Below are 12,545 nucleotides of genomic sequence, written 5' to 3'. Positions count from 1 at the left end.
ACAAAGATTATATTCCTTTTTATCTTTGATGTTTTGCGCTCTGCATGTGATTGTAAATAACTCGATAATTATCCCTCGTTTTTTACACACCATGATGCATCCAAGACACTAAAAACAGAACAATTTTGTGACCTCATTATTTGGTGAAGTTCATACTTTAGCTTTTGCATGGCATATTGTATTATTTGTTCTGTTATATGATTTAAACAAATTTCATTGCCAACTACCCCCCTCCCCCCTCCGGAAGAGTGGGATAATATCCCAGTTGACACAGACCATTGCCAAATGTAGTGTGATTTGCTATTATGTTCAGGCATTTTTTCAGAATCTTCTGTGAATGTCATCAGAGAGATGTAAACAGCAAACAAAAGGAAAATAATGCACCATGCATATTCATATCGGATCGTTCACTCTCCGTGTTTTGCTACATTTTTTTGTGCCAACGTTTACAAAGTGAGAGTATCTATTGATCCATAGAAGAAGTATGTTTACTATTTGTTAAAGGTATTAGACATATTATCTCAATGGTTCGCAAAGACGCGAAAGCTGCTTAAAGGATTTAAAACGGGAATTTATTGACAAGTACGTCATCATGCAGGGCCATTTCTCTTCTAATCTTCTCAAAGTTACAATACATCGGTATCAATTCAATGATTTTGGTTTACAACAATGAAAACTAGTAACCGCTATACACGGAAAGGACTACTGTGTAACTATTATTGAGAACCACCCCCCTGTTGCACCCACAAATGTAATAACGCCCACAAATGTAATAACGCCCACAAATGTAATAACACTTTACCCACAAATGTAATAACGCCCACAAATGTAATAACACTTTACCCACAAATGTAATAATTTCACCCACAAATGTAATAATGCACTTTACCCACAAATGTAATAATTTTTGATCGCCCACAAATGTAATAATGACTTTACCCACAAATGTAATAAATTTGAAGGGATTTTTGGCAAATCCGTTCTGAACTAAAATCGTATAGTAATGCGTTCATATAGCACAAAAGTGCAAAGTCTCTTTTCCTGACCCGGTTAATTAACAAATTATACTATAAATCCAAAGTCTTTATTCCAGACCCGGTTGTTTCAAAAATAATAATATGAGCCCAAAGTCTTTATTCCAGACCCGGTTGTTTCAAAAATTATAATATAAGTACAAAGTCTTTATTCCAGACCGGGTTGTTTAAGAAATAATCATATGAGCCTAAAGTCTTTATTCCAGACCCGATTGTTTCAAAAATGATAATATAAGTCCAAAGTCGTTTCTCCAGACCCGGTTGTTTAAAAGATTATAATATAAATCCAAAGTCTTTTTCCAGACCCTGTTGTTTCAAAAATTATATTATAAATCCAAAGTCTTTATTCCAGACCCGGTTGTTTAAAAAATAATAATATAAGTCCAAAGTCTTTATTCCAGACCCGATTGTTTAAAAAAATGATAATATAAGTCCAAAGTCTTTTCTCCAGACCCCGTTGTTTCAAAAATTATAATATAAATCCAAAGTCTTTTTCCAGACCCGGTTGTTTCAAAAATTAGAATATAAATCCAGTCTTTATTCCAGACCCAGTTGTTTCAAAAATTATAATATAAGTACAAAGTCTTTATTCCAGACCCGGTTGTTTCAAAAATTATAATATAAGTACAAAGTCTTTATTCCAGACCCAGTTGTTTAAGAAATAATCATATGAGCCTAAAGTCCTTATTCCAGACCCGATTGTTTCAAAAATGATAATATAAGTCCAAAGTCTTTATTCCAGACCCGATTGTTTCAAATATTATGATATAAGTCCAAACTAAGATACGATAATGATGTTCCGGTGGAATAAAAATGAGAATCGAGCCTAGTCTTCTCTCCAGACCCAGTTAATTAAAACTGGTGGAATCAAAGTCTTTGTTGTTGTTTTAAATTATACTGAACGTATTGTGAATATACGCGCTATGAGTAAATTGAGAATCAAGCATAGTCTTTTCTCCAGACCCGGTTATTTAAAGGGGAATCCAACCCAAATAAAAACTTGCTTTTATAAGGAAAAGAAAAATCAGACAAGTTTATAGCTGAAAATTTGAACAATATTGGACAAACAACAAGAAAGTTAAGAATTTTTAAAAGTTGTAAATATTGGTAATCACTATACCCATGGAGACTTCAAATTGGCCACATATGGGATGTCATAGTGATGTAAGGCAAGGACTACTCTTCCATGTACTCCAATACATATTATGGCTAAATTGTCATTTTTCCAAAAAGTTTTTTTAAAATTATATTTTTCTTTCATGAGGACATAAAACAATATACTATCTGGGTTATTTTTAGATTACTGCCCCAGGGGAATGGGTACTTAGGAGAAAACCACAAATCCCTGATAATAAAGTACATGGCCTATGGGAAAGTTGTCCTTGCCCCTTGTCATAATTTACTTACCCAGTTGCCAATTTGAAATCTACATAGTATTAGTGATCTCAATTTTAAAGCAGCAATAACTTTCTTATTGCTTGACCGATTTCTTTCAAACTTTCACCATTCTGTTTAATTTATTTTTCTCCTTCCCAACACACCAGTTTATGGCCAAGGCTGGATTCCCCTTTAAAACTAAAAACTAAAACCCTATAGTAATGCCTTCATATAGCACTAAAGTCCAAAGTCTATTTCCAGACGCAGTAGTTTCAAAAATTATATTATAAATCCAAAGTTTTTATTCCAGACCCGGTTGTTTAAAAGATAATATAAGTCCAAAGTCTTTATTCCAGACCCGATTGTTTCAAAAATGATAATATAAGTCCAAAGTCTTTTCTCCAGACCCCGTTGTTTCAAAAATTATAATATAAATCCAAAGTCTTTTTCCAGACCCGGTTGTTTCAAAAATTAGAATATAAATCCAGTCTTTATTCCAGACCCAGTTGTTTCAAAAATTATAATATAAGTACAAAGTCTTTATTCCAGACCCGGTTGTTTCAAAAATTATAATATAAGTACAAAGTCTTTATTCCAGACCCAGTTGTTTAAGAAATAATCATATGAGCCTAAAGTCCTTATTCCAGACCCGATTGTTTCAAAAGTGATAATATAAGTCCAAAGTCTTTTTTCCAGACCCAGTTATTTCAAAAATTATAATAGAAGTCCAAACTAAGATACCATAATGATATTCCAGTAAAAAAAAAAGAAAATCGAGCTTAGCCTTTTCTCCAAACCCTGTTATTCAAAAATTGTAAATAACAATACAACAACAACAAAAACCGTATAAAGACCCCATAATCTTATTAATGCTGGATAACATGGACATATAGCGTAGTCTTTCAGCCAGACCCAGTCATTTGTTTTTCAAAATAAGGCTAAGAGTAAAAATATAAATAACTCCAAATCTAATACCAAGCAATCCTTGAACCTAAGAACATGTTTTTAAAAAGAGGTTTAGAATGTTGTCTTTATTCCAGACCTAATTATTACAAAAATTACGAAAAAATCTAACATAAGACCCTATCATATTCTCTTGGAATAACATGAGTTGTAAAACGTACTCTTTCCTCCAGACCAGGTTATCTAAGAAATGAATTAAAAAAGAAAATCAAATCTAAAACCAGTTTTCAAAAGTTACACCCAGTAAAAAATATGTCTGTACCCCACACCCAGATTCTTTTGTATAATAATACTAAGACCCCTACAAACATTGTAATTATGCATTTGCAAAGAAAACGTCCATTTTCCAGACTTGGTTATTATTTAAAAATAAAATTGTCTAAAACAAATACCCAATAATCTAACTACTGTGGAATAACATGGAGATCGATTGTAGACTTTCCTCCAGACACAATTATTTCAAGAATAAAAAAACACTAAAACTCAACCCCCAACAACGAATCTAAGAACCAACAATCCTCCAAATTAAGACCAAGTACAAAAGCACATGTTTAGAGCGTTGTCTCTATTCCAGACCCAGTCATTTAGAAATTAATTCAAACAATCTTAAAAACATAAGACTTTGTGATATTCTTATTCCTGTTGAATAACATTATTATTATGCTTAGACCTTCGTCTAGACCCAGCTATTTATAAGATAAACAAATATTGAAAAAAAAAATCAAAGCTAAGACCAATCTTTAAAATTAAACCCAGTTAAATGCTTGGGTTTAGAGAGTTGTCTTTACCCCACATCCAGTTCTCTTAAAATACAAATTAAGCAAAAGATTAATCTAAAAACTTAGACACCAGCATCTCCCAAACTATAAAACCCTGTAATAAGGCATACCGTAAGTTGGTATACAACTTGTTTTTGTTTGATGGAAGTGAAATAAATAAAATTGAATTGAATTGAATACCACAAAAACGTCAAATTAATAAAAAGAGTAAATATTCAGATCTGAATGGTACGCGCCTTAAAAACCCAAAATAACAACAACAACGTTATTCTACATCAATGATATTGTGGCGTCTTGGTTAATATTGTTTGTCTGTTTTTATCGTTTCTAATAATTTCCTATTTTGAAATAACTGCATGGGTCTAGAGCAAAGACTACACCATATTTAAAGACTGGGCGTTGTGGCGTGCGCCTGTAATCCAAGCTGTGGGGAAGTTACAAATTGATGCAGAGGGTCGAGGTTCGAGCCCTGGTCACGTCTTTCGGATGGTGACGTTAAAGGTCGATCCCAGACGTAAATAATCATATCTGATTGATACACGTCTGACAAAACTCAAACACACACACACACACACACACACACGCAGGTCGTTGTGGCGTGCGCCTGTAATCCAAGCTATGTGGGGAAGTTACAAATTGATGCAGAGGGTCGAGGTTCGAGCCCTGGTCACGTCTTTCGGATGGTGACGTTAAAGGTCGGTCCCAGACGTAAATAATCATATCTGATTGATACACGTCTGACAAAACTCAAACACACACACACACGTTTGCCCCCTGGAAAGATTAAACCTCAAGATGTTGATGGACCTGAATCCACCGACGGGACAGCTTAACTCCGTAACTCTGGTACGGGTGTGGGAGGGGGCCCTTCTTTGTTTGCCTGTCTCTTTTTCAGTCATTTCAAATCAGTTTTTTCCCTATCTTATCACTTCTTGATCACATAAATCCTCTCTCTCTCTCTCTTTACTTACTTAACGGGTCAATATAACCCCAGAAAATATATCTTAGGCCACTGAGATTATTGGAATTGTAACTAATAAAAAGAAATGCTGAATGTATTACAAATGGTGCTTGGTACACTGAAAATTTAAAATACCGAAGAACTTGTTAAAACTTTATCCCCTCTTGCTAGAATGATTTTCTTTTATATAATATCTCATAGATCGTCGATCAACAACCTTATCGTTTACGGGAAGTAATCCCCATATTGTGTGCTGATATCTTATTCCTCAGTTTTTTGTTTTATATGTATTTAAAGGTTTTGTGTTTTTTTTCATAAAAAAAGGAATTAATATACAAGAAATAATAATAATAAACAAGTGGAATGCCTCTGACCGTCTCACCTGCATCACGCGATTCAAAATAGCAGCAGTGCTGACTTTGAAAACTACTATAACTCGCACAAGATGTTAAGTGATACTTGGTTACTCTTATTTCCACGTTTTATGAACTAGACCAATACACTTACAGAGATTGGATGGTAATTCAACAAATACCCCCAATGTGGCCGAAATTCATTGACCTCACATGACCTTTGACCTTGATCATGTGACCTGAAACTTACACAGGATATTCAGTGATACTTTATTACTCTTATGTCCAAGTTTCAAAAGTCAGATCAATAAACTTGCAAAGTTATGATGGTAATTCAACAGATACCCCCATTATGGCAAAAGTTCATTGACCTTTGACCTTGGTCATGTGACCTAAAATGCACACAGGATGTTCAAATGATACTTGATTACTCTTATGTCCAAGTTTTATGAACTAGACCAACATACTTTCAAAGTTATGATGGTAATTCACCCCAAAAAAAAAATTCGGCCAAAGTTCATTGACCCTAAATGACCTTTGACCTTGACCATGTGACCTGAAACTTGCCCAGGATGTTTAGTGATACTTGATTACTATTATGTCCAAGTTTCATGAATCAGATCCAAAACCTTTTTAAGTTTTGATTGTAATTCATCAGATACCCCCAAATCGGCCAAAGTTCATTGACCCTAAATGACCTTTGACCTTGGTCATGTGACGTAAAACTCATGCAGGATGTTTGGTGATACTTGATTAACCTTATGTCCAAGTTTAATGAACTAGGTCTATATATTTTCTAAGTTATGATGATATTTTAAAATCTTAACCTCAGGTTAAGATTTTGATGTTGATTCCCCCAACATGTGACCTTTGACTTTGGTCATGTGACATGAAACTCTGATAGGATGTTAAGTAATACTTGATTAACTTTATGGCCAAGTTTCATGAACTAGGTCCATATACTTTCTAAGTTATGATGTCATTTCAAAAACTTAACCTTAGGTTAAGATTTGATGTTGACGCCGCCGCCGCCGTCGCCGTCGGAAAAGCAGCGCCTATAGTCTCACTCTGCTATGCAGGTGAGACAAAAAGAAGTAATAAAAATAATACTAAATAAAATTGTTACCCTACTTCTCATACAGTGGGTGGCAAAAATAGTCAATCATGACTTATTGCCAAATAAAAACATGGAATGGAATGGTTATCCCCTCTTGTTAGAATGTTTTTCTTTTATATAATATATCATAGATCGTCAATCAACAACTTTATCGTTTTCGGGAAGTAATCGCCCTATTGTTAACTGATATCTTATTTCTCAATTTTTTATCATATGTATTTTAATGTTTTGTTATTTAGTTTTTTTCATAGAAAAAAGGAAGGAATATACAAGAAATTATTTTTTTTAAAGGGGAATCCAGCCTTGGCCATAAAATGTTATATTGGGAAGGAGAAAAATAAATTAAACAGAATGGTGAAAGTTTGAAAGAAATCGGACAAGCAATGAGAAAGTTATAGCTGCTTTAAAATTGAGATCACTAATACTATGTAGATTTCAAATTGGCAACTGTGTAAGTAAATTATGACAAGGGGCAAGGACAACTTTCCCATAGGCCATGTACTTTATTATCAGGGATTTGTAGTTTTCTCCTAAGTACCCATTCCCCTGGGGCAATAATCTAAATATAGCCCAGGTTGTATATTGTAGTATGTCCTCATGAAAGAAAAATATAATTTGAAATAAAACTTTTGGGAAAAATGACAGTTTAGCCATAATATGTATTGGAGTACATGGAAGAGTAGTCCTTGCCTTACATCACTATGACATCACATATGCGGCCAATTTGAAGTCTCCATGGGTATAGTGATTACCAATATTTACAGCTTTTAAAAATTCATAACTTTCTTGTTGTTTGTCCAATATTGTTCAAACTTTCACCTATCAACTTGTCTGATTTTCCTTTTCCTTATAAAAACAAGTTTTTATTTGGGTTGGATTCCCCTTTAAAGGACAAGTCCACCCCAACAAAAACTTGATTTGAATAAAAAGAGAAAATTCAACAAGCATAACACTGAAAATTTCATCAAAATCGGATGTAAAATAAGAAAGTTATGGTATTTTAATGTTTCGCTTCATTTCACAAAACAGTTATATGCACATCTCGGTCGGTATGCAAATGAGGAACTGATGACATCACTCACTCACTATTTCTTTTGTATTTTCTTAAATGAAATATTAAATATTTTTATTTTCTCGTCATTGTCATGTGAAATGAAGTTTCATTCCTCCCTGCAACACGTGGAAATCTATTATTTTAACATTTTGTGCTTTAGGCAAGGAGGTCCTAATCATCAAATTCGTAATAATTGAAATAATGTATAATTCAAACAATGAAAACCAAAAGAAATAGTGAGTGAGTGACATCATCGACTCTCTCATTTGGATGTAGCTGGCTCGTTCATATAACTATTTTGTTAAAAATAAACAAAACTTTGAAATGTCATAACTTTCTTATTTTACATCCGATTTTGATGAAATTTTCAGCATTGTGCTTGTCTGATTTTTCTCTATTGATTCAAATCAACATTTTTCTGAAGAGGACTTGACCTTTAATGGTTGCAGGGTCTTTGTTTTGTTGTTGTTGTTGTGTTTTTAATGACTTTTATAACTGGGTCTGACAGAAAGACTACGCTACATTTCCATGTTATTCAACATAAATAGGATCGTGGGTCTTTGTTTTTTATAATTATTATAATTTTTGAAATAAATGGGTCTGGAAAAAAGACTTTGGACTTATGTTATAATTTTTTTAATTAACCGGGTCTGGAAAAAAAGATTTCGCATTTTTGTGCTATATAAACACATTACTATAAAGTTTCAGCTTTTAGTTACCGGTCTGGAGCAAAGACTATGCTTGATTTTCAATTTACCATTAGCGTCTGGAGAAAAGACTAAGCTCGATTCTCATTTTTATTCCACTGGAATATCATTAATGTATCTCATTTGGGACTAAAATTATAATTTTTCAAATAACCGGGTCTGGAAAAAAGACTTTGGATTTATATCATGATTTTTTAAACACCCGGGTCTGGAAAAAAGATTTTGGATTCATATCATGATTTTTGAAACAACAGGGTCTGGAAAAAGACTTTGGACTTGCATTATTATTGTTTAAACAATCAGGTCTGGAATAAAGACTTTTGGCTCATATGATTATTTTTTAAACAACCGGGTCTGGAATAAAGACTTTTGATTTATATTATAATTTTTGAAACAACAGGGTCTGGAAAAAGACTTTGGATTTATTTTATAATTTTTGAAACAACCGGGTCTGGAATAAAGACTTTGGGCTCATATTATTATTTTCGAAACAACCGGGTCTGGAATAAAGACTTTGGATTTATACCATAATTTTTGAAACAACAGGGTCTGGAAAAAGACTTTGGATTTATATTATAATTTTGAAACAACCGGGTCTGGAATAAAGACTTTGGGCTCATATTATTATTTTTTAAACAACCGGGTCTGGAATAAAGACTTTGGATTTATATTATAATTTGTTAATTGACCGGGTCAGGAAAAGAGACTTTGCACTTTTGTGCTAAATGAACGCATTACTATACGATTTTAGTTCAGAACGGATTTGCCAAAAATCCCTTCAAATTTATTACATTTGTGGGTAAAGTCATTATTACATTTGTGGGCGATCAAAAATTATTACATTTGTGGGTAAAGTGCATTATTACATTTGTGGGTGAAATTATTACATTTGTGGGTAAAGTGTTATTACATTTGTGGGCGTTATTACATTTGTGGGTAAAGTGTTATTACATTTGTGGGCGTTATTACATTTGTGGGCGATTATTACATTTGTGGGTGTAACACCCCCCCCCTCAAAAAGATATGTATTTACATTTCCTAACTTCAAGATTGATTATAATTCATAAGAATTTATTTTAATTACAATGTTTCATAAAGCTGCGTTGAATTACTTAAGGTTAAGTTTAGGACTTCTGTATTCCTGTATTATGCCTATTTGATATTGATACTCGGTGTTGATTTGAACAGAAAAAACATTCGCTTACAAAATTCATAGATTAATTCAGCGCCTGATAATATGCGCATTTCAAGATTTTTGTTGTATTTAAATAATTTTTCTATCGCATATCTGCTCTCATTTCTGTAGTAAGGTCAAAGATTTGCAAATATTTTATAGGGTATATTACTAGTATAGAAATAATTGTAAAGGTGATCGTTTTATTCAGTTTTATTTTGGGGAAAATACAAAAAGAGACAAAGACCGAATTTGCATGAAGGGCAAATATATATTTTGGGGAGTAAACGAGGTTTAGATTGGAGTCGAGCGGAGTGAGAACACACAGAGGGGGTGAACATAAAAGCAAAAGGGGAGGAAGGGAAAAAATAAATTTAGAAGAAGAAAAAATTGGAAGTGGTGGCCATGAGGATAAAGAAAGATGAAAAAGTGAATGGCAGCTCACCTCGAATATTTCTTGTAGCTTCTGCAAATGATCGTTGTTCATCTCATCTTCCAGGCGTGCCCCCATCTCCTGCTTGCCCGACATGGAAGTCTTGGAACCCTGTGAATCAGAGTCGGAATCATTACTATCATCGTCGGATACATAACTGGATCTGGCCGTCATTCTGCTTGATCGCCCTCGCCATCCAGCCCCTCCACCACCACCACCACCTCGTGGGTCAGGGGTGTGGGAGTTCGAACCCAGGTACATCCTTGAAGCTGGGTCTACTATAGTGTCTATTTGATTACACAATGCCGATGATATCCGCTAGACGAATACTGTTCTTTGGGCTGATATTCATTCCATATTAAGTCCAAAACAGGCATGCATATCAATTGCACATAAATTATGATAGCGTTTCACAAAGTTGAGATATAAGAATCTTGCAGCTGTCCGATTGGTGTGATTGGTTTAAATCCTTCCCATGATGCATCCTGTTTTATTTACAGTGGTAACGGGGGAGTACATTGCTTGCCCACTTCTTGCTACCTTCCTTTATCTTCTTTCACAGGTGAGCCCGTGCGCTCAATGGAGGACTATAACCCCCTCATTTGCATGAATCCATAATATTGATCAATCCAATATAAGTTGATAATACCGTTACAAGAAGAAGCATTGCCCTCCGCTCTTTGTCCTTTGGTGGCAGACAGTGTGTATTGGATGGTCACAAAATGTTTTGCGGTAGACCATCTTCCAACCTTGGATGAGCAAGCTTTGAAGGGTTGTCTTTTGTTGTCCAAAAGACTATATGGTTCTGGTACAAATATACCATGAGTGTCATTACTGAAAATCGGGTAGATGGGGAAATGGGCATTTGTATGTCTAATGAAATCTGTCAATTTTCAAGATTTTTTTAAAAGGTGAATCATTGATAAATTTCCTAATTTTTTTTCTTAATCATTAAGGGTAGACTATACAGTGCGTATCAAAAAAAAGTTTACACTTTGAAAAAGCCCTGGGAATTAAAAAATATACAACATGTGGGTAATTTTTTTACATATTATTATGGGTTTGGGTCTCATCTATCCAATGAAAGTGAAAGTTTTGACAGAATGTTACACTTGAGTGAGCACTGTCCATTTTTGTAAAGCTCGCAGAAATCTGTTTGCGCAGAAATGCTTGTTTTCACGCTGTGCCAAGGGGAAAGGGCGAAATCAAACTTACCCTGCGAAGCATTTCTCATAAATTTCCCTAGCACTTTTAGCCAATTGAAATAAAACGGATACATTCAAGCATTTTGTAACAATTTTGCCGCCCAAATTTGAAATTTCAACACTTAGTAAGCACAACCTTTACCCTTTTTGTGCCAGCTGGATCTGAGGACATAACTGAATCTGAACAAAAGTTTATATCAGATATCTCCAGCATTTTTCACTAAGTTCTTATCATTTAAAGTTGGTTTACATTTCATTTTCATTTAATACTTGTTTCTCCACACTTTTCCCAAGCTTGGCAATGATTAACAAAATGAAAATCAAGCCTAAGCCATTTCATGTAAATCACAGCTCAGTGTAAAGCAAATATCTTCACGATGGACTCGGTGTGTGGGGGAGTGGGATGGGGCGCAATGCACTCTTCGAAGTGTTTTGGGCAAGGAAACAAGTTTAGAAAGGTAAAAGATATTTTCCTATCAATTTTACTTGCTGATTTCCATGTGTTCTTCATTATTAAGGTCTACTTTTATTCGCATAACTATTTCAAAGTTCTGCGCAAATCATTTTTCACCAACTTTTCAAAAGTAAGTGGTGCTCACTCAAGCGGAAATATTTTTCGACAGTTATATTGTCATTTGCTTAAATGGATCTGTACCAATGCTAAAGTGTGGAAAAATCGTCAAGATATTACAAATATATAATTTTACAGGATTTTTTCTAAGTGTAAACTTTTTTTTGATACGCACTGTAGAAGTAATTACATGAGGTATTGTAAATCCTGTTTAGCCAACTGAAAATCAAATTTTCTGTCATAACCTAGTTGTCAAAATTACTGAGCATGCCAAACTACATAGGACTATAGTGAGAAGGGCAGAAAGGTTGCAAATTCTCATTAGCTGGTTCCTTATTCATTTTATTGGATATCTCATGAAATATATTTTGGTCAGTTTGCAGGATGGTATTTCCAAGTCCAAACAGATTATTTTTAAAAGAGTATAGGCCATACTACACACTGAATCATCATCAACATCATCATCTCTAGCATCATAATCAGCATCATCATCTTCGTCGTCGTCGTCATTACCACCACCATCATTACCATCATCATCATCATCACCAACATCATCACTGACATCATTTTATCATTGCACCTCCGTCATCACCATCATCATGATCATCATTACCATCATCGTCACCATCATGTTCATCATTACTATAATCGTCACCATCATCATGGTCATCATCATCACCTTCATCTTCACCACCAACGTCATCATCTTTTTCGTCACCAGCTTCATAATTTTTTATCCTCCTCCTCCTCATAATCAACTCTATCATTATCATTATCAACTGCATTATCATCATCACCATCATCATCTTTATCATCA

At 34.2% G+C, this 12,545-nt stretch overlaps 1 protein-coding gene across 2 annotated transcripts in view; it reads right to left on the bottom strand.

Moving 5' to 3' along the window:
* LOC121418644 (WD repeat-containing protein on Y chromosome-like) overlaps positions 1–10,643 on the bottom strand; it is a 33,601-nt gene extending 22,958 nt beyond the window's left edge. For both annotated transcript variants that reach the window (XM_041612619.1, XM_041612620.1), the window contains exon 1: positions 9,965–10,643. In XM_041612619.1, the coding sequence (XP_041468553.1) occupies positions 9,965–10,213 (249 nt within the window). In that variant the 5' untranslated portion in view covers positions 10,214–10,643. The remainder of the gene's footprint in view (positions 1–9,964) is intronic.
* Between the last annotated feature and the right edge of the window lie 1,902 nt (positions 10,644–12,545).

Source organism: Lytechinus variegatus, chromosome 7 (genome assembly GCF_018143015.1).
Source record: "Lytechinus variegatus isolate NC3 chromosome 7, Lvar_3.0, whole genome shotgun sequence".
Taxonomy (NCBI): Eukaryota; Metazoa; Echinodermata; class Echinoidea; order Temnopleuroida; family Toxopneustidae; genus Lytechinus; species Lytechinus variegatus.
Note: the sequence above shows the minus strand (reverse complement) of the source record. Positions and strands in the feature narration are given on the sequence as shown.